The sequence below is a fragment of the Anas acuta genome, chromosome 17 (assembly GCF_963932015.1).
Source record: "Anas acuta chromosome 17, bAnaAcu1.1, whole genome shotgun sequence".
Classification (NCBI taxonomy): domain Eukaryota; kingdom Metazoa; phylum Chordata; class Aves; order Anseriformes; family Anatidae; genus Anas; species Anas acuta.
Window position 1 is genome coordinate 7,286,181 of NC_088995.1, and position 23,605 is coordinate 7,309,785.

At 38.6% G+C, this 23,605-nt stretch overlaps 1 protein-coding gene across 3 annotated transcripts in view; it reads left to right on the forward strand.

Moving 5' to 3' along the window:
- The window catches only part of CCDC60 (coiled-coil domain containing 60), a 61,023-nt gene that overhangs the window by 3,923 nt on the left and 33,495 nt on the right, over window positions 1-23,605 (forward strand). For 2 of the 3 annotated variants that reach the window (XM_068653796.1, XM_068653797.1), the window contains exons 2-3: window positions 15,915-15,998; window positions 17,426-17,517. In XM_068653796.1, coding sequence (XP_068509897.1) covers window positions 15,915-15,998; window positions 17,426-17,517 — 176 coding nt within the window. Of the gene's footprint in view, window positions 1-15,453; window positions 15,551-15,914; window positions 15,999-17,425; window positions 17,518-23,605 lie in introns of all 3 variants that reach the window. The other variant, XM_068653798.1, reaches the window with a different exon arrangement.

Genomic DNA, 23,605 nt, shown 5'->3' on the forward strand with positions numbered 1-23,605 from the left:
TTTTTTGCTGCCAGCCATGTGAAGGTCAGTCATAATTCCTTATCGCTCTGGGAAGAGCAGGAAAACATTAGTGGTGGTTGTCTTACCAGTATCCCCAGAATAGGGAAGCTGGTCTGGCCAGATCACGCGGATTCAGTGGCATTCCTAATGCTTTCTGAATTGGGTAACCAATCTGTGGTCATTTGATGAACCCAGGTCTCACGTATGCATCTAAGAAATGCTGTGCTTTAGTCTTTTTTTTATTAAAAACAAAAGAAGTTAAATAAAAAGAGAAAACTTAGTTATGATTTAGATTTGCTTTAGAAGAAGCTTCAGAAATATCTTGGAACTTCAGACAGTGTGAAATTTCAACAGAATCATAGAAGTGATTTATCTTAGCTAATTGCATATAGAAAACAGTGACGCTGGTACTACAGTGAAGAATTATCTGATCCTGAGCTCTTGCTTGTTCTCACAGGACTCCTTGTTTTATCTCTTAGAGTGTGAAACACAAAAATGGTGATACAAGTGAGACTGGAGATCAGGGCAATATGTTTCCAAAACTGATGTTTTTTTAATTTGGCTTTACTTTATGACATGAATATTAGATGTTAGGTGGTACTCCTGACCTGAGCAGAACTACCGGAGAATGCTGTGTGCGATAGAAATGAAAGCTTTATGATTGCTGAATGAGTTTGACATATCTCTGGAATAGCAGCTAACCCGCGTGGTCCACACAATTTCTGTGCTATTAAATGCAAAACAGTCTAATCAGTTTCAAAAGTTCAATTTCTATTCCTAAAGGCTGCTTCCATAATGAATTAGGGGAAGCATAGCAAATGTAATAATGCATTGTTATTAAGGTTTTAGTAAACTTGCCAAATGCCAGGCTGCTGGTACAGTCATGGTGCATTACACTTGTGTGATTACATTTCAGTTGTCATTTTAGCAAATTGCATTGCTCACCTAGCTTTGGGAATCGATCTGCAATACCGTGCCTGGGGCAGGAGAGAAGTGCGTTTGAAAGGTGATGTTTCCCTGTAAATATTCAAAACATGAAGTTTTTTAGTGGGTTTAATGTCTGTTTCTCCTAAATAGTGCATACAAATACTCTGTAAGTTACAGAATGAAAGGAATAGACTCTTCATCCCATTTGAAGAATCTTGTGCTCCCCACAAATGTGGCCAATTAAGTGTCCTTTGCTATCTGGAAGCACTTGGTCAAATGGTTATTTTGGGGTGAGAATGGGGAAAAAGATGTTTCATAAAACACTTTGAGATTTAACTGGAAGTGCTATGTAAGAAATAAATGGTTGTCACTGTTTGTGGGTGCAATTTATTCTGTTTAGAACTTGCGGTGGACACTAAGGTTAACACTGCTTGTAATTCATGGATGAGTTTCTGGTTTATGTTCCTCTGTATTGCTCTGAGAGCACAAAGGAGCGTTAATGCTGATCTTACTGGGCAGTGGAGGATTTCCCTAATGCCATGTTCAGTGGAGCTATGTCAGAAATGCATACTGGGAAAGTAAGAAAACATTTTAGATAGGAAAAGCTGCGCTCTTTTTTGTATGTGGCATTTTTTATGAACCTCTCTGTGCATGTGATCACTAGTAGGAAGTAGTTATTTAATTAGGGGAGGGGGAGCATGAACAATGTGGAAATTTTTATAGCCACATTTAAAAAAAAAAAAAAAGAACTATGTAGTAGTGTAGGACTAAGTTTGTGGATAGGTTGGGTTGTGCTTGTTTGTAGGAAGGACGTGTATATAGAGATCAGTTGCACAACCTAAATGATGCCAAAAACGTTTTGCAGAATGTAGGGGCCATGTCAGCAGGCTGTGGCTAGCCATGGCTGGCAGAGCAATACTACCTGAGTGTTTAGGATAGAGTCATGAAGAATAATGTATCCAGTAGAAAAAGGGAAGGCAAGCTCAGATGGGCAGACAACAATTTAAACAAGTTTAGCCAGGACAGCATGCTAATTCCCCCCAGATTCTGCATGGAAGAAGAGCAGAGGAGAAAGTATCCTTCTCATAACAGAGAGAAACAACTTTGGGGTAAGTTGATGAGAATGTGGAAATGTTGAAGCGAATTTTGAAATTGGAGTTTCTCCTGCAGGCAAAGCAAATGAAGGTGGTCAGTAGTGAGGGGGAAATTATAGGGTTTAAAGCTTGAATTTTACTTACAAAGGACAACCTTTTGTGTACAAAATCAGATCGATGGTATTTTGCTTTCCTTGAGACTGTAGAATGATGTCTTAAATTACAAGCAGTAGAAAACAGCCCTGTGTGTGGCTAGAGTCACTTCTCATTATTCATGTGATGTCCGTGGGAAGTGTTAAATGCACAGAGGCAATGGGGGGAGGGTGGTAAGCAGGGGGAGGACATAATGGAGTGTCACTACACTCCTTGTAGTATAATGTGGCCTTTCCATTAAATTAACGTTATGCCATTTGCACAAAAGGAGAGCAAAGATGGAGAGTGTTTTTAGGGGACAATAGCGAAGTTAATTGGGTAGCTATATAACTGTCACACTTTACATAAGGGCTCAAAAGCAGGATACAGGGAAAAGAGGTAGGAGCTGTAATGTTATTGTGGATTCTTTTGGTTGGAAAAAAGAGTTACGTTGTGTGGAAACTGGGCATTGACTTTGTTTGGGGTACTGTTATGGAACACTGTTTTTTGTCCTCTCCAATGTATTAAGACTGGTTTTGACATAATTCCTCAATGACTTACAGCTAAAAGGTTTTCATGGCCTCTGTGCTAATCTGAGCATTATGAAAGAAGGATTCTGAAGTCCCTGTTAGTGTACAATCCTCAGATATTCCATCTCTCTACCTATCTCTGTGGGTTAATCATGGAATAAGGCACAGTTCCTCAGGTGAAACACTGCCAGACCGTGATCTGACTTCATTCACATCCACACAATTTCATTTATGGGTCAAAAGGTGCTTCATGAAGCAGTTGTGATGTTAATTTTAATCGCTCATTTGTATACTGCATCCATTACTAATTTTAACTTTAAGGATAATTTTTACCTTTTAACTCATAAAAGGCAAATTCTCACTATGTTGCATTGGGCTCCAGGTAACAGTCTACATCTCTGCACTAAAGAGACTGCAAAACTGGTGCGTGTTTGTTTTTGTTTGTTTTTTTGGTAATGTTTTCTGTGCTGCAATTAAAGGTAGGTTACAGTAAATTACAGAGCCCACTGAAGTCTCTGGCCCTTTCTCATCCCAATGAGTGCGCTTTGCTGTGTCTTTGGCCTTGAGCTAATGCCTGTGGAGCTTCTGGGGGGATGAAATTGTGTGGTTCTTCACTTGTTAGAGCAGTCCTTGCACTGCAATCCTTCATCCTTAATGTATTTACTTCAGTGATGACCTTTATGCTGCTTTACCTTGTTGATGCTTTATGTGTTGGGCTCAAATATTTAAGCATTCAAGAAACTGAAATCCTTTGTCATATAACAGAAGCACATTTATTTTTTCTTTTACCACCATCAGCAGGTGATAGGTTAACTACAGGTATACCACATGCTGCTTCAATTGTTTTTGGTTAGGTTCCCCTGAAATGTTAGAAATGAATTCTTGGGGTCAGTATCTGCTAAACTGACAGCAGATCAAAGCTGTGAGACAAATTGCTCATCACAGTTCAGGGAGCTGAATCCTCCATGCAGACAGCTGTATCGTCGCTGGAGGGTTCTCAGGCACTTCACCCGCGAGCTCTGCCCTGAGAAATGCTGCCTTCGTTCATTGGCAAAGCTCAGAGGTGGATTTCTGTAAAATAAACTGACTTTAAGCTCCTATTTGAGGCACTGCTGTGTTCTTGAAATTGTTTGGGTGTGTTTCTTGTCACCCTATATAGAGCTTGTGTCACTATGCAACAGCCTGCACTGCAAACAATGATGCTAATCCATGAAAAATGAGAAATTACACCCTGGCTGTATCCTAATGATCCATTTCCAGATTCGTCAGAACAAAGCTTTTTTTTTTTTTTTTTCTTTTCCTCCTGGCTTTTTTCTAAAGGCTTGGAAGTACTGAATTCATTCAACTTTGCTGTCTGACATTCAGAAATCACCCTTGCTTGACAGTAAGTTTAGTTCATCTTTTAGTGAATGCAGATTCTAAAAAAAAAAAAAATAATAATTAGAAAAAAAAATTGTTTTCTAAATAGGCACCTTGCCATTTCATTTAGCTCATCAGAAGCATTTGAATCTTTCTGTTTTAAACAAGTTGCTTCTGGTAAAATACTGTGTGTAACTTTTTCTCCTTTTGGGTATTTCATTTCTAGCTGTTCTCATCAAATACTGTTAGCTTGTATCACTTACATGAGGTGTCTGAGGTCTGAATTGGTGCGTGGCAGTAACTGGGAAGTCAGAATGAGTTGGCTATGTAAGATACGGGCTCTAGAGCAAGGCTTTCCATCACCTATTGGCTGTACTGGCAAATTGTATGAATGGAAGTCTTTGTCCTGTCTTGCTCTGAGGTCAACTAGAAGACACTATTGCTTGAAAACAGTGATTTAATGGCAGAATGACATACAGCCCTAAAACTAATGGAATACAAAATAGGAAATCAAAACAAAGACAGTGCTTAAGGAGAATGGGCCACAGATGCAATGCAGTCTGTGTGTGCAGCTGGCATGGCTATCACAAAACGTTTCTGAAAATAGCTGTCCTCTGGAAAGTCAAGTTTTTGTGGCTTAGCTGTGGCTTACTCCCTTATTTGTGTCAAATGTTAGCAATTTGGGAGTTCCTAAATATTAATCCATTTTTTTTTCTTTTAAGTCACAGATAAAATAGTATAGGGCTTATTAGCAGATAATGTAGTCAAATCTATGAAAGAATGCTAGTTAGCTTCATATGATGAGCCAGCCAACACCAGATATAAGTGAGGTGTGCAAGCTTGCTAGTGTTTTAGTATGAGTTACTAAAAATCCCTTTTTTGTTCAGTATGTTATGCCTAAAACCCATACAGAGCTGTTTGCTAGGACCTTAATGTAGCTATCAAGGGCACTTAGGGCTTTGTCTTAGAGCTAAAGGGTACTCTGATCTTGCAAAAAACATAGCTAATAATTCTTTTCTTGATGTGGTCCGTGTTTGTGATGGACAAAGTTGGTGCCAGCTGGACTGTGGGTACCCTTCATGCTGCTGTCATGGTATGGACTGTATTTATCCCTGTCAAAATGTAAATTTAGTCAGGAACTTTATTCCAGCAGAGTTTGACCCTTTAAAAAACATAGACTTGAGTGAAATTACCAATGGTTCAGAAGTTGCTTATCTTTTTACTTGTAACGTTTGTTTTCAGTTTAGGTGGGTAGAATGTCCGTGTATATCGTAACCAGCGAATACTCTTTGAATGTTCCTTCTGAAAGTTGAAAACACTGGAAAAATGTGAAGAAATATGTCAGCATTTTTAAATCCATATTTGTTTTAAGGAAGTAACAAGAGTGGCTGCTTGGAAAAATAGACTAGAACTGTCAGTCCCATATTGTGATGTGTATGTGGTGAAAAGATGACTTTTTTAGGGCTGGCAGATGCGCTCTGTTCATTTTACAGGTCATTAAATTTCTCATTATACCAACTCAATCATCTGAGTTTTTTAAAGTATGATTTGGAATATCCAAAAGATTAGACAGTGTGCAAAATAAATACAGAAGTTTTTTCAAATTGTTTTGTCTTTCAAAATTAAAATGATAGATAAACTCCATAATGATCATACTATATTATTCTCATTGTCTGCCTACCCCATATGGAAGGTCATATCCTGAAATTAGGTATAGCACCGCATGCAGAGTAACACCAACCAACATTGTATTTGTCAGTCAGTTTAGAGATTCTGATTAACGTGTCTGAATTCTTAGAGGAGAGAATTTCTAATAGGAATTTGTGCATTAGAATATTATCTTTCCAGGCATAGCTAGCAATCTGCATCCCTTTTAATAATACTATAAAGTGCTGCGATGGCAGAAGAGAATTATTGTTGCTAAACTTCTCTACCCTTTGTAGGGTTTTATATTTCCTAGTCAGTGAGTCTTCTCTGTCTGGGGGGGCAGAGAGAAGAATCCCCACAACCTTCCTTCTCCCTGAACTGGATATAATGTGTTTTCTTCTTTTTTCCCCAAAAAAGCTCAAGATTACAGACATCAGTGACCACTTTTCCCCAAAGTTGTTAGTTGTGATATCAAAATAAATGTTTGACTGCAGAGCTTAAAGTTTTGTAGATGCTATTTGTGAATAATGAGTGGCACAGAGCTCTGGAAGCTAAAGACACTTTATGCAACAGACATGTTTTTCCATGTCATTGCAGTTCCAAGCTCCCACTGGTCCTGCCCGTCCTCCTTTTAAGAAGTTTCTGCAAATCACCTTGGTCTTACATGCAGGGCGTGAGCCATGTTGGCATCAGGCTGCCCAGAGATTACACCTTACTCCCCTCTGAGGATTTGAAGTCATCATTCACATTAGAAAGCTTTCAGACTTTATCTACATGGGAGCTGCTCAAAAGAGGAATCAACTCAGGTGGCATGACAGTGTGCTAAGTTGGAAGTCCAGGAACCCCCCTGTGGCTGCTGCAGGAGGCTGGTGTGTCCCAAACAGCTGCCCTGTTTGCCCCATATGCACTGATCCTAGATGATTCTCTTACCTCTCCTGAGTGTAACTCTGTAGTAGTGCAATTAGTATTGGAAAATTTAAGTAACGTAGAGAATGTATACTATTTTTTAAATATATGTATATATACCTCCAAATTGGGACATTCCAGAAATAAGTGCTAGGTGGACACACAGCTGGCTTCCATAATCAGGAGCCTAGCAGCTAGTAATTTGACTCAAAGTACAAGAAAGGGCTTGGAAAAATTTCCTCCTTAAAATTTTTACTCATTTACAGGAACTGAATTCTAATAAACCTTATGAACGTAAGCTATCAGGTTTTCCTAAGACATCAGTAAAATCAGCCACATAAAACTGATAATTCTGAACTCTGCATGAGGCAAAGCTGGGCTTGCTTATGCATCCCCAATTCCTTCTACAGGCCAGCTTCAGGATAATTAGTTGCTCATTCTCTCAGTAGTTTTTGTGTCCTCATACCTACTACAAAAAAAAACCTTCTTTCTTAAGATCAAGGAAGTTCTAATATCCTAGCTTGTTTGAAACAATGTGCTTGAGAAAACACAGCCAACTCTTTCCTTCTTTCCTTCTGACGTAGTAGGCCAGCTGTTGTTTGAGCAAATTGTGCTATAAAGTTTGTCATATTGTACTATAATGTGTTTTCTTCTGTTGTTGGAGTTTGAAATGAATGTAGATATTATGAAAAATGCTCAATTAAGTCTGTACAGAATGAGATTTGCTATTTATTGACAAAACCAGTAGGAGTGTTGCATGTTTGTTCCCACTGTTTCTCAGATAATGTATTTCAGGAGGAATAGATGCAGTAATGGTACTGCTTTTGGCCCCAAATCTTTGTTCTCTAAATGGGCTACAGCAACTTGAAAGACTCTGAAGTGAGTTTCTTTTACCTCGGGCTGTATAACGTATCTCAGTGTATGTCTGTAAGACATTGTCACTTGAATTTTTTCCATGGTAGGTCTGACAATGATATAGGAAGTAGCTCGTTGTGCTGAAGATTTTTCTGGGCCAGTGATGGTTCTTTTCGTAGAAGTCAGGTCTGTTTCACTGAAAAAACAAATCAACTGTTTTGGTATGTCTGCCTTGAATCAGACCTATTCAAAAACATGACATATATTGCCACGGGGGAAAAGTGCTGTAATACTGAATTAAGAATTATTCTGAAATTCTTGCTAACACGACTGTGGCCTTTGAGAAGAAAAGGCCCAAATCTTCATGCACTTTATTCGCTGGATTGTTCCTTCATCACTGCCCTGCCTCTTCTGTCCAGTGTATAAGGATTACACATTAAATTGGCATTGGCGAAGTGGAATGACGAATTACCCCCTGAGTGAAGGACTTACTCTGTATATGGTTTTAAGGTATAAGCTGGGCAGGAGGGGAAGAAGTAATCAGTTACTGCTAGGGAAATGCTACAGCTCAAAAGGACAGCTCGCTATTTAAAAACAGGTGAGGTATCTCCATTGTCCAAAGCTGCCTTTACTTTTTTGTTTGTTTGTAGAGCCTCTGTTTTTATTCATTCTAACTGCACTTCTGTGAAACATTCTTTTAAGCCTTTCAGTCAGCACAGGGCAGCGTGAAGATTGTTGCACATTGCTTTACTTTGTCTCAGTCTCTGGAGCCAGTTTAGCATTTTGCAGTCTTTTGCTGTTGCAAGTTAAAGTAACTCCTGACTAGAAGGCTTGTGGGGGGGGGGGGGCGCAGGAGGGGAAGTTCATGTCAAAATACAATTTCTTTTACTCTGTAAACTCATGGAGTAACTACACTGTCCTGCTCACATATGAATGCCAAGACTTTTAAAGGAACTGCTTGAAACTGAAGACCTTAAGGTCCATGAGGAGTGGTGGAGGGCACAGAGAAAAGGGAAGAGAGCGAGGTGCTAACAGTACACCTGGTATTCACTTTAATTTGATGTTCAGCATCCACATGATCAACAGTTGTGGCATATTAAATTAAAACCTGGTTGAGAAAAAAGGAGATATTCAGAAATCTGCCTCTTTTCGTTTTCTTTAGTGATAGTCAGATGTGCTGAAAGATTGAGTCAGACTGTGGAGTTAGACTTCTAGCTCAAGTGAAGAGGTGAGCTTTTGAGCTTCAGAGACCTGCTTTCAATTCCATGCCCTTTGTGTGTGTATTCTGTGTGACCAGGGACAAGTCACTTACCTGGTTGTACCTTCATCCTTCATATATACAGACTGACATATATACTGACCAGCATATTGTGACCATTAATACTTTAGGTGGTAAATTGCTGTAGTAATGGGGACCCTGCAGGTACTACAGGTAAACAGGTTCTGGAGTCTTCACTGCTCTTGGATGCCAGAGTAGCCCTTGTGGTCCCTCCATCTCTGCCTTGCTTGCAGATTGTGCTGAAAGCCAGCTGTGTTTGGCTACACCTCTGTGACCTCCAGGTGTGACTGTTGCTACTCGTCTGTTGAACAAAGCCAAAGGAGATGTAGGATCTTGATCTGTTTATTAATACAAGAATAAGCACTATGCCTTAAACTGCAACAGCAAATAATTCCTACATTGCTGTTTGGTAGATAAAAAGAAAGTGTGGGAGAAACTGCAGAAGTTCAGAAAGAAACAGGTGGTGCTTTTTGTTTTGCTAATCCTGAAGTGGTGACTGGACAGTTTGAAATTCAAGTAAAGTGTTAACAGTCTTCACAGCTGAGAACAGTGTGTGTTGGCCAGGATCAATTATTAACTTTTGTATGCACTGCTTATTTATTGAACCAATATCCTTAACTCTTTTTCTTTCTTCCTGTAAGAGAAAAGTTCATTGGTCTTAACATGACCGAGCTTTGTAGTAACTTTCAGTTTTTGTTTTGTCCTCTACCAGGTGGCAGTCATCATGCTTTCTATTCTGTGGCTCTTATTGATTTGGTCAAAAGTAATTAAAGAGATAATTTGTTCTCAATTACATTTCCCTGAATTTCCTGGGGCTGGTAACTCTGCTTTCCAGCTGTGTGTTCCCCCAACTCATTCTCAAATTAACTTTGTTTTCACTATGAAATAAAACAGAATGGCATGTTCTTTATTTTGTTTGTTGCTTTTGGATTGAATAGTGACTCTGTGCTGTAGAAGATATTGATCTGTTAATTTTATTATGTACTCCTGCCTTGGTTCATGAACTTTCATGTTTTTAGCATAGCATTCCAATAAGAAATCATGTGTTAGACTAGCAGAACTAAGAAGCTAATTTTTTTAGAGATGTTAATAAGGGTTTCTGTTTTTTGAGTGTCCTTTGTTACTAAGTGGATCTCTTCAGCACTTCTGTAAGTTATTTTAAACTACTAAATGCGAGAAGGAAATGAGCATTATTGTGGTACATGAGGGTTTTATTTTCTCAGTTAAATACTGTTTACATTAATTTCTAATACAACAGACTTTCTGGCAATCCAAAAGCTTTTTAGGATTTTTGGCTTTCTGTAAGCAGATCTGGGGACAACATTTGTAATTCTAACTTGAGTAGAAGTAAATATCTAGAAAACAGTAGCGAAGGCTAACTATTATTTTGATTAACAGTATGCCACCAAAAATGTAAATAAAAGGCTTTGGGAGAGCTGCATAAACCTAAATTATTGACATGTTGCCCAGAGACCAGGTAAATGGCAGAAATATGAGACATAAAGAGAGATGTTGTATAGGAGCAGTTTGCTTTTATGTTTACTTGTAAGGACACAATTCAAAACCTTTAGATCATGGAGTTTTCAGATCATCCTATAATGAAATGGTTTTACATAGACTGTAAAGATGGCAGGTCAAATAATGTAGTTGCCTAAGGGGCTAAAAGCAACTGGGGGGTAAATACAATGGCAACAATGGCATTACAGTCGAGATTAATTTGATCCAATTATTTTACTTAATTTATCCCTTATCAGAATTAAGTAAATATTCTTTGGAGAAAATAAAATGAAAAGAGGATTTCCCAAAGAAACTCCCTGAGGATAAGCTGAGGCAAAGTGATGGAATAAACAATAATAAGCTATAAGGCAGGGGGTTAGAACTAGGTGGACCTTAGGGGTCCTTTTCAACCCAAAAGATCCTGTGGTTCTGTTTTGGTATGAAAGCAATGGTCTTTCTGTAGTATGCTTTCCACTGCTATAATACCTGAATACTTCATAAAAGTTAATGAATAAGAAATGTTGTTTTCCCCATTTTTGGATATGGGGAACAGAGGCCTAGTGAGTTGAGGTGCTTGTACCAAAATTCATTTAAAAAAAAAAAAAAAAACACAAAAAAAACACATGGGGAGATAAGGGAGGGAAAAGCTCTTAGTGGCTGATGGAAAGTGTTAAATGTTTTATTTAGGATGTCAGAGGAAGTTTCTGATAGAGATGAAACTGAGCCTACTTATTCTAAATTTCATTCTTACACCTTTACTGGTAAACAACCTTTCTCTCGCTTATCAGGAAAAAGGAAGGAGGCAGCTGAAATGTCTTTATTGACAGTAATATGTTTGTTGGAGCATAGAAGGAGAGTGGACGGGACTGGAGCTCCCTCCCTTCCTCATTAATACTATGGTGAAACAGAGAGATGAATACCCCCCTCCTTCGATAGTGGGATCACTTCTGATCAGAGACCAAGGAATGGAAGCTGCTGCAATAGCACTTAACAAGTGCTCCCCTTGGCAGCAGAGATTCTCAGCTGCAAAGTGCCTTGAATTATTGATATGGTACAGCACAACCTTAACAAATCAGGTGTCTTGTGTTTGAGGCTGAGATATATTTGCATCTGCGGATTTAGTTGTGGCGTAGCTTAAGCTGGAGCACTAAAATAACATTACTCCTAGAGCAGTCTTAATTTTCTGCAGAATATTCTTACTGAAGTCCTTTGCCTAGGAGTCTCTTGTGTTTAATTTAAAATTCTCTTTTGGCCCTGATGTCTGTTCCATGTTCCCGCATTCTAGTGAAAGGGCAAAAAGGGTCAGTATTGAGCAGCAGCAGAAGCAGAAAAAAAATGCGTACCCTGAGTACTTGGCTAGAATGCGTGCTTTAAAAATCAACATTTAGAATGCTACCTGCAGAACAGCAGTAATCATCTCTGTATGGAGTGCTTCACGAGAGCTTTCTAAATGTTTTTGTAAAATTAAAAATACATTTCACCAGGTTGGGCTTGCATCTGGATGACTAAATGGGTGGCTTGTGATGAAGCTGTGCTGATTTATTTTCATCAAAACACAGTCACCTTTTGCAAATGTAATCATGATGCTCCTATTCAAGCGATATTAGAAAGAAGAGCACAATAGGTGTGTCAATCTATTTTTCACAATAGCATACTAACCAAATGGGTTGATCAGAGTGGAAAAAAGCTTCATGAATTGCCAAGGGAAGAAGTTCTTTCACCAGCTTAAGTAAAATAAATAAGTACAAACTGAAAGCAAATTTGGTGTACCTCAGCTCTCCCATCTGTAGATGACATGCAGATCACCAACTCATTTTTCCACAACAGGATTTGGAAAACAAAATTGGAAGTTTTCAGAATTTACAGAATGAAATCTGCAAAGATAAGTGTATGAAATGGAAAGTGTGTTTATTAAAAGGAAGGAAATGTCAGCTGAAGAAATTCTATTCTGCAGAATTTAAAATAGAAAGTGGAAGTCTCTGGGAATTGTTAGGATGAAATCTAGTGTCTGGAGGTGGTGGCTTGTGATTGAAACAAGTTATTGAAAAGAATTTATTCATCCAAAAATACTTGGAACTTTCAATCTTCTTCCTGAAGCTGAAGAGGACGTGCAAAGAGCAGCCTAAGCCAGTAAGGAGGAATGCCAGACCTTTGTGTGTGCCACATGCGATAGCTCTGGAAGGGGCCGCCTTCAGGTCCGCAGGAGCAGTTTATAGGGAACCAGATGGCATCGAGCTCCACCTGCTGCACTATCTCTGTAGTTCATTTTACTGAGAGCTGCTGGATGTGATCTCAAGAAAAAGGACCTCAAACATTTTCAGGGAAACTTTTGGATTAATTTCCTAAAGTGATCTCACTTAGGACCACATTTACTATATTACCGTATGATTTTTTTTTGTATCTGTTTAAATTGCTGTTCTTTCTTACATACGGAGTTATATCTTATTCTGTTACTTCACTATAAAGAAAGCAGGAAATGATCACTGAAACAAACCTTTGATAGCTTAAAAGCAAATTAGATGAACTAGGATAACAGTCTCCTTAAGTTGGAAACACTATAAAAAAAAAAAAAAGGGAGGAGCAGAGGGGGACCTCCAAGCCTGTTCACTATTTCTGCACTAAGATTGTTCAGGTTGTCATGATAACATATTGTTGAGCCTAACAAATTAGACTTGGCAGCATTATCTCAGTCTTTTATATCTGCACTACAAATTATGAAGATGGAATTCTCCTGTTCTGTCATTATGTACTGTTACTGCTTTAAGCTCAGGTTGCACCTTTTCAGTACACGTCGTAATGAAAGATATCGTTGTAGGAAAGGAAGCTATTTCCTTCTGTTTTCTGTGATAAGGCTGATTGAATCACATTATCAGTACCTGGGTGGAAGGGTAGCATATGTGATACCTCCCTCCCCTTCCTTCCTGTCAAACTGTGCAAAGGTTAGGTAGGTTTACAGCTCTTTTCTCTTGCCTTTCCTCATGAACTGGCAGAGTTGCCTGACCAGAGGTAGGATGCAGGATAACATTGCATCCTGTAAAATGTTGATCACAAATTTATTTTTTCCCATCGTATCCAGGAATCTCTGAAAGTTCTCTTTGAAAGAAACTTTTCTCTCAGTGCTCTACAGCATTGCACATTTGCAAAGAATGTGCCTAAATGGATTCTGAGCTAGTACTGGTGGTCAATGTACCTCTAAAGCATTGAAGTCTTTGGAGTAGTGAGTTATTCTGAGAGATTTTTTAAATGGATTTTAATCACGTCATTCAAGGTATTGCCAGCTGTAAAAACAATGGTAGCTGGCCATGGCCAACATATTGCTGCTTCTGCTGGGAGAAAAAAAATAGTGTCAGGAACAAATCAGACCAGAAATTTGGCTGTTTCTGAAGCCTGAGATGCTTCTGCTCCAAGTCCAAATCAGGTTTCTAATAGCTTTCTCTTTACAGATTAAATGTTTGCAATTATAAAACAAAACAGTAACAAGAAAAACCACCACCAGCATTAGTCTGCATGCTATTCCTGTGGCAAAGAAGATGAGAACTCACATGAGCTTACAATTTTGGGTTTTGTTGCTTATTATACTATGGGATGATGCTCAGATAAGGTTGGTGGTTAGCATTGCAGATTGCAAGTACAGAGGAGAAAGCCAGATGAAAGTAGTTCAACCTTCGTTCTCCTTCTCTGCTACTGTGTCAAAAGACTGAGAATTTCTTGGAGCTATTTTTTCCATTGTAATCTCAAAATGATGTGTGCCCTAATGTAAATTAAATGATGTTCAAAATATTAAAACATTGGATGGGGGGAGGAGGATGAAAGCCTTTCACATTTTGAAATGAAATTGCTTCTAGGTCAGGTTCAGGTCAAATTGCTTCTAGGTCAGGTGAAGGCTTTTTTCACCTAGGAAGTCATTTACCCATCCATCTGGCACCTTTCTACTGTGTAGAGTACTCTGAAGTTTAGAAGGGTGGATTAGAGAAAAATAATAGTTACGTCATTTATTAACATTAACATTTATTATGTTTCAGATATTGTTTGCATTAATATACATACAGTTATGAATATAGTTTATGCTGAAAATAAAAAATCAAACCCACAAATACTGGGTTTTGTTTGGCAACAAATTTCTGAAATCCAGTCAACTTTTGAAAGTCTGTTTTCACAAATAAAGACATGGGACTATTCAGACAAAATATATTGATTATGGCATATAATCATAAATAGTTGCACTGAGTTTTAGGGAAAATAAAATTTAAGACTCTCTTCACTGACTGTATACTTATCTCCAGTAATTTCCTCTGATGGGGTGAAATACGGGTGCCTGCTCAGGCTGTAAAATGATTCCTTTCTCATTCAGTGTGTGAATGACCTTTTTTCACACACGGAGGCAGCTCTTGGATGTATCAGGGTCCCTCTAAGATTTGTACTCCCAAGCCCTGTCAATTTGCCATCTGTCCCTGCTCCTGCTGACCAATCTTGTTCAAGTGCTCCCCAATTGCATGAAATAGCAGAGCCTTTGGACACTTGTCTTTGACATTTTATTAGTTTATCTTTACATGCTGCAGAAAATCTTATTTCTATTCCAGCTACTTTGCTTTTAGTACCATTGCTGCTTAATTTTTTTTTCCAGTCTTTTGTTTATGGGCTGCCTCAGTGATTACATTAGAATGCTGGTGTTAGCAGTTTTCTGGGGGGTAAAGAATACTGCTCTGTACACCTTCAACCTTTGTTCTGCTGAAATGTTACATTGGAACATAGATTTGGAAAGCAGTTTGTGCCTTCCCAAGTCAAGATTCTAAGCAAAGTGCTGTGCTCTTAGGGATTTTTAAAACACTTAAGTATTTCCAGGCTTTGTTCTGTTGTGCAAAACCTATATAGTGTAGCAAGTATTTCATCCACAGCTCTGAATTTGCTGTGCAGAGACTTTCAGACTGCATTGTACATCAGCTCTGCCCAAGCTATATGGCTGTGGCTTTCTAGGGCCTCCAGCTTTGCTTTGCTTGGAATCAATAAATGAGCTCTTTGATCTGAAACTACTCCAGGAAGGAATTACTATTTTCATATCCTTTTAGCCTGAGCACCATACACTGCTGAGTGATCTAAAATCTTTTATTAATCTACCTGCATATATGCCTATGTATATTAATATTAATAGGAGGGAATCTGTCTTCCTTCTACTTGAATAACCTACTGGTTGAAGGAGAACTAAAAATGGGCTTGTGTTTGACTTCAGGGCTTTTCATGAGTCTGTGCCATCCTTGGGGGTGAAAGCACAGACCCAAGAATAGTGATCTAGCATGGTATCTATCTTCAGGGAAGAACAATTACTGGTAAGTAATTTCCTATTCCTGTTTTGGAAATTGGATTTTCTTTTTATGTTAGACGCAGTAGATAAATCTTCCATAAGAAAAGTGTTTTTTTTTTTTAAACATTCAAGCACAGTAATTTAGAAAGTGTGTATGCACTTTGCGCGGTAGGTTTTCCATAGGTGCTTCACATGAGAACCTCTCTGTGTGCCAAATTTACTCAGTGACATTTTAAGTGTTTCTACATAAGACTAGCCATTACTTTTGTTTTAGTTTGCCTTCCTGTAGGACAACTAATTTACACCGCTTAATTTTGAAAATGGTGACTAGCTACTGTATGGCTAATGAGCACTTCAAATATGGTTACATGTTTTTGTTAATATTTTAGGAACCAGCAAAAAAAGATGTGCAGGAAAGACCACGCAAAGAAGTAGCTAAGGTTCCTACTAATGAGTACTCTTTCAATCCGAAGGTAAGACTACATAGTTTAATTACTGTTGAAGCTTTGATTCAGGGTCGAGTTAAAGAAGCCAACAGACAGACATCATATTTAAAATATATACATAAGTGTTTACTGTGTTCAAGGCTTAAAGCCTTACTGTACAAAAGGAACCAGCCTTTTTGCTGGCTGATGAACATATCATAGGTTTTATCTAGTAAAATGATCGCTAATGAGTGAGATAAGTTTATAGTGTAATTTGGTAAAAAATACTATTCAGAAAATTCAGTTTAGTGTTGCTAGTTATTCCATTCATCAACTCTGGAAGGCCAACCTTCAAACTATACAACAGTTTAGCACAGAAATGACTAACGTATTCAGAATGACTGTTTAAGCATTTTGTTTTTTGAAGGACGTAGGTCAGTATTGCACATCCTTATATCTCAAAAACCTGTAGGTGAAAGGGGTGTTGGTCATCTTTATTTCCTTTACTGGGAAATTGTTTTTATGGGCACCCTAGGACAACTTACGAGATGCACAGAACTGCCCAAAGGAATAGCTTAGGCTGCCCCTCAGGTTGTGCACACCAATATTACTCTTCCCAGTATATGGCAATTCAGCCATGCACTCCTTGCACATTGAATGCTGCCTCAGCTGCGTATTTTATTAGCTTAACTAACACATGCAAAAGCACTGTATGCACACAGCATGTGATCATCATTCTATAAAACTGATGCAGCTGTTCTCTGGAAGCCCCAAGGATACTTCTAAGCCATGGCTAGTTCAACAACAAATGTAAACTTTTATCTCATAGATGTTCAGAAGAAAACATGTTGCACGCATTTGAACAATGTACTAAGTTGATGATTTTAATTCCCTTGTGTGAAATTGCTGACCTTGTGTATATACTCTTTTTAAAAATAAATAAATAAGAAACCATTATGTTCTATGCTCCAAAAGGAGCCACATCTGTGGAACTTTTCATATTGCTTTCATCTTTTTGCTTTGTTTGTGTGTGTTTGTTTAAAAATGCCTATCTCCTTGTTTTGAGTCTGAAAATCTTCTTGGACTGGAACTTCTAAAGTATTTCTCTCTCATGTATACTTCTTGTAGTTTGCATAAGCAGTCACAGCAGTCATTCCCTTAGTCTAGGCAATTGAACAGTCTCTTCTTGTCTGATAGTTTAATGAGTCTCACAGGTCCTTAACTGCTTGTAAGGCTTCTGTTAAATCCAAAGTCAGCCAATGAGTTAAAAGCTGTTGAAACGCACGTGTCTACACAGACGTATCATATAAGGTTTTTTACATGCTTATGAAGTGTCCTAATGCTGTCCCAGATATTTTCTGACCGTCTCAGACAATGTTTAGTGATTAAAGCTGAACTCTGAGACTGCACATATCTTATCTCTGCTGAGCTCTTATTAATACCCTAATGCTAATTATCAACTTTATCACTTTCAGTCTGACCCACCGGAATCAGTGAAGAGACTCACCTCATTTAGAGAAACAGGAAAGGAGCTGAAGACTCTTAATAAAGCTTTAGCTCAGTCAAGGTAAGGGAATCCAGAGCACACAGAAATGGACCAGTCAAGACTAAAAGAATTGTTGATTCTGCAGTGGCAGCAGTTGGATTAGAGGCAAAATAATCAACTGTACTAACAGCTTAGGGAAAGATGGCTCCTAATTTTCTCTCTATGGGCTGTTCTGTATACTCAAAATTTTGACTCTGGTGCATGAAGAATGATTGATAGCTCTGTTGATAATTCTACGTTGTTTAAGTGTTCATTATAAAGGTGTTTGCTATTTCTTTGCAGTTTTTTTGCATAAAACGGTATTGTGCCAAGATCTGGTAATCAAAGTAGTCAGAAATGAGCAAAGGTGTCCACTATGATGGAAAATATAGTGGCAGATATTCTCACTACAAACAGAAATACATGCAGAGACTCATTCGGAATATTCCAACCTGAGTCTCAGGAAGATGCTGACTTGGTAGGAACAAACTCTTGTGCTCCTTAGTTGATGGGAATGGGGATGTTTGATTCAGACATAAATCTGGGATCCTATATAGTCTTCAGCCAACTGTTTGGACAACAACCATTATTTGATTTAGGGGGTTGGGCATGCTTGCTTTTCCTAGAATGTATCTTCTATTACCACTGTCAGAGATGCAGTAAGCTGTCTCTGCAGGGCATTTCTTATAGTCCCATTAAAAAACAAAACAATGAAGCCTATTGGGCATAGGCTTTAGCAAAGACTGGTTTCCAGTTTAGGTACTCATACTTTTAAATGCACTTATGCTGTGTTGACACCTGTGTCACTACAGCTGCTCCTTAAGTTGATGAGACCGAGCCTTCAATATGCTGTTCTGTTTCAATCATACATTTTGATTGCACTCCAAACTTGCCTACAGAAACTATTCACTGTATTTGCTAAGTATTAGCTTAAGTAATTGCTAAACCATTTAAGTCTTGCAGTAGGTGACTCTGGAGTTTTCTACATTTTCCTGGAACCTTCTAGCTTTCTTGATGTGAGTATTAATCTAAGAAACAAGAATCATTTGCAACTGAAACAGCAAGCAGTAGTACAAAAAGGTGATTTACATCTGGCAAGGTTTAGTTACAGCCTGCTGCAAATAAAACTGACAAATTGCTGCTGCCAGCCCCAGCAGGGTACACCTTACATGAGTGTTTACCACGTTTGTAGACTTTGAGCCTTTGAAGAACATGCACTAGATAAAAATAGTTGAATCAAAGCAAGCAGCAACAAGACAGACATTTATATGGAAACTTAATTTAATTGGTTAAAATCAAGGAAGTCTGCCAGTCAAGAGAACATGTGATATTGTATCTTCATAATATGTTAAAGATTGCTTGAGATTGTAATGGTACAGAAATCAAGGAAGTTAGAGAAAAGTAGCTTCTTGGCATGTGCTACTCCGGAGGAATCACAACTTTACTTTTCACAATGTAGTGTTTATAAATATTTCAACATGTTTACATTGTATACTATAAACATTTTTACTAAGCTGTATGCTAGTTACTCATTATAATGTTAAATTTCACATTCTTCCCTTTTATTCTTATTTTAATCCAGTTATTTTTCATTTATTTTGTTATTTTGTGAATTTTCACTTTATAAATTTGAAAGGTGATAAACCATAAACAAAATAATGAATGTTGCATACTGCAAATGTTGAATGAGCCATTTTAGTAAAGGCTGGCTTGGTTTTGCTGTAAATGCAGTGTTAATTATGTTTGTCTGCCTTCATTGCTAACTATTAGTGGCATTGTCTCTTTGAAGTCAAGTTAAAGTTCTTTTGACGAAAAGCTGTCAGAGGTCAGTTTCTTCTTGATTTGTGATTTGCAGGTGCTTGCAGCTTGCTTTAGGATGTTTTACATCCTTTAATTTTGAATGAGTATAATACTTAAAATGTTTTGCAGGATGAAGTTTACCATCACCCGTGATATGAAAAGGCTTGATTTTTAAGTTTGATGCAACTGATTTGCCAGGCATTTGGATGAATCTAACTGAACCATCTTCTCATTATAATTTATAGTTCAAAGGAATTGAGTGTCATTTTGCTAGTAGGTTAACCTGAGGGGGCCTTGGTTTGTTACTTGCTGGAAAACATTTTGAAATGTCAGTAGGAGCTACGTAGTATTTTTGCATACCTTGACCAACGTAGAGATGTTTAGGATCAACTGAGCTTTTCCACCTTGTTGCAATTCTCTGCAATTAAATAGACCGAGTGAGCTTCTAATTATATAATTATAGAGATTTTATACCTACAACTTCTTCAGCATATGAGAGTGAGTAACGGACAATACAGGGCTGTTTTTGCAGAACCTGGTGTTTTGAGCTCTTGATGAGGAGTACTGAATCTGAAGGATTCAGTGGCAAGAAAAACCATGCTTTTCCAAGGTGGCTTTGCTGTGTGCTAAAGCAGCTCCATGTAGGACAAGTGGTACAAACTGCAGCTGGACGTGATTAGTTCATACCAGAAGGAGATAAGTAGATGGCCTCTCCACACTTTCTGCACCTTCTGCTCCCTGTTTCTGAGCATTATAGCATTGTGCTGAGTGCTTTATAGGGAGGTCAGAAATTGGGAGTGGGGGTATCAAGATGGTGATCCTAACTCCTGCTGAGCAGTGCTCTGTGTACCTTTGTACAAATCATTTGACCTCACTGCACCTCTGTCAAGTAAATTGGAATCGGAAACAGTGCAATGTATCTGAACTAAACTTACTGCATAAATATATAGCTTTTAATTTGGCATGGATGGCAGAGTGTGAATGAAAATTGCTTTTTTTAACATATAGGGTTTTTTTTCTTTAACCATTTGTATTTACATTCTTTTAGTCTTATTACCATTATCTTACGCTTTCAGGGATGTTAGCTTGAAAACTTGTATGATGCCTAGCACTCAGGGCATGCAAGCATTGTCTTAAGTCCACAGCTCTGATGGGTATCAGGTAGATGATGATTACTCTGATAGGAAATAGGAAAAAATCAAATTGTGGAGGTAAGATTATCACTGGAACAATTGTGACTGGAACTCAGGTGTCTCAGGTAAGTAAATACTTGAGTTGTTCTAGATTTCAGTGATGTCTCTTTCTCTGATTCTTTTTCAAAATTGGGCCGCTAAATCAGAAGCTCCAGGGAAAGACTTTAAGAGATCCAGTCCATCACTCTGGGTGAGTGCAGTTGTTTCCTATAATAGATGAAGTGATTTGTGTAGCCTACTTTTAACTCAAGACACATGCTTCACATAATCATAAATGCAGATTCACCTTCAGCTGGATGTTTAATGGTAATGTAATCTGCAAAATTATGTTAAATGCAGACTTTTAATGATGTGAATAGATTTGATCCTAATGTATTTTGATGTTATGTTTTCCAAGTGATTTAAAAAAAAAAAAAAAACACAGCTAAAAGGACAGAGAAGTTCTTATTCCTTTATGGACACTATCAGCAGAATTGTCTGTTAAGTCCTGATCAGTTGTACCTGTACCACACCCACAGAGGACAGGAATGTTGGGCAACTTCCTAAACATCTAATTTGGCCCACAGAATGTTTTTTTTTTTTACTGCTGATGCAGAAAATAGACAGACCCCAACTCTATTTTAATATCCCAAGCAGAATTTGGTGTGCTGACAAGTAAGAAAATCTATACCTGTTAAAGCATCTCCAACTCCTCCGTGTTTTTCTAGTTCCATAAACTTAGTTTTCAGTTGTATGCAATACTTGCTTCATGCAATTTCAAATGCCTGAGTGGGATCTATTCCTGTCCACTGATTTTCCATCACCATTGAAATGTAGGTGGAACGCAAAGCAAAAGAAGACTTAATCTTGTGTTACTGCACAAGTAAATTTATATTTACTTTTTACATTGACAGCACAGTGTGGTGCCTTCACACTGATGGCTAGCAAAGTTCCACTATACTTCTCTCTCAATCTTCTTCCTCAAAGGAAGAGGGGGAGAAAATGAAATGAAAAGAGCTTGAGGGTTGAGATAAGGACAGGGAGATCACTCACCATTTACCATCACAGACAAAACAGACTGAACACAGGGAGATTAATGTAACTTACTGCCTATCACTAACAGACTAGAGCAGTGAGAAACTAAAAGCAAACCAAAAACATCCTCCCATCCCCATCCACGCTATTCTACCTCCTTTCCCCATGTGGTGCAGGGGAACAGGGAATGGGGATTACAGCCAGTTCATAACACTTCATCTGCTGCTCCTTCACAGTCGTTCTTTGCCCCTGCTCCAACGTGGGGTCCCTCCCAGGGATGCCATCCTTCCCCAACTGGTCCTATGTAGGTTTCCCACAGGCAGCAGCTCTTCAAGAACTGCTCCCGTATGGGTCTGTACAATCGGGCTGATCCTTCAGAAGCAGACTGCTCCAGCATGGGACCCCCACAGGCTGCAGCTCCCCTGAGACCTCCTGCTCCTGCGTGGCCTCTTCTCCACAGGCAGCAGCTCTGGCCCGGGGCTTGCTCGGGCAGGGATTCTCCATGGACTGCAGCCTCCTCCAGGCCACATCCACCTGCTCCACCGGGGGCTCCTCCACAGGCTGCAGCGTGGAGATCTGCTCCATGTGGGACCCATGGGCTGCAGGGGGACAGCCTGCTCCACCAGGGGCCTCTCCATGGGCTACAGAGGAACTTCTGCCCCCCTTCTGCACTACCCTTGGTGTCTGTAGGGTTGTTTCTCTATATATATTTTCTTACTCCTTTCTACCTTAGTGCTGTTGCACAGCAGGTTTTTTTTTTTTTTTTTCTTCGTTTTCCTTTCTTAAATCTGCTCTCACAGAGGCACAGAAGCATTGCTCTATGGCTCCACTCTGGCCATTAGCAGATCCCTTTTGGAACTGGCTGGGACTGGCTCTTATCTAATGCGGGGCAGCTCCTGGGCTCTTCTCACAGAGGTTGCCCCTCAGTCCCCCTGCTACCAAACCTTGCCATGTAAACCCAATCCACACAGTAAATGATAAATTTACACATTTGGGTTTTGGTTATTCTGTTTTTTGAATATCAGAAATTTAGCTTGTTCAGTGCCTAATCAGAGGTTCTTAGCAAGCTCATGAGAAATGTGTTTGCAGACTGTTGTGCAGGCAATGGTCACTTGTTTCTTGAGAGCATTTGTTGTCTGAATAAATGTTCAAATGAAGTTTGCCTGTCCTTTTGTGTAATACCACACATTCTTTACATTGTAATCCTAGTGGTGATCCTGCAGCACATCTAATAAAGTTTATTTACTATGGAAATTAAGTCACAAATCCTATATGCCTTATATAATTTAAGAAGTGAAGTATGATGTGAACTACAATGGCCATGGAGAAGTTTGTATGAGAAAAAATAGGGAAACTGATTTTTGAGATGTAGACTTGCATCTTCTAGTGCTTTCTAAAATATGCAGTAGCCAAATGACATGATATGCAGAAATATATCCAACATACCTTATATCTGGAAATCAAGAGTAAGCGATAACTTTTTTTTTGTATTATTCTGTTGTATAAGCCTGGATATTCCTCGACTGTCGCTGTATGACCTTTTAACAATGAAAATGTGCTGGCCATTCACCTTGAGTGTTTGTACAATGCCGCTTTAACTAAATCTGCATGTAGGATAGAAAGAACTGTAAGAAAAGCAAGGAGATGAAACCAGCAGCCTTTTTAACCAAATATTGAGATACAGAGTTTCAGGAAAAGATAATTTCAAGTGAGAATTACTGTACTGATGGTTTGGACCAAAGAGCATGTCAGCAATACTTCTTAGTAACAAATTCAGACTACAGAAAAGGAGCTATTTTCTGGGGGGGAAGCAGAGTGGAAAATGCACAAAAGAAGAAAACTGGAGTGTAAATCATTAGGACAGCAACTTTTTATTTCAATGAAAGCAGTCAGGCTAGCGGAGCAGAATGCTAATACATACTACAGGGAGTCAGTGAATACAAATGACCTTTGTGGATTTTTTTTGCTGCCTTTCCTTATGATTGAAAAGGAACAGCGAGCAGTTGTCTTAATTGGATGTTAATTGATACATATTCATGGAAAGTAATGTCTGTGATCTTGCAGCTTGTTTGTATTAACAAGTATAATGGAACAAACTGAGGAAGTTTTTAAGAATAATGATC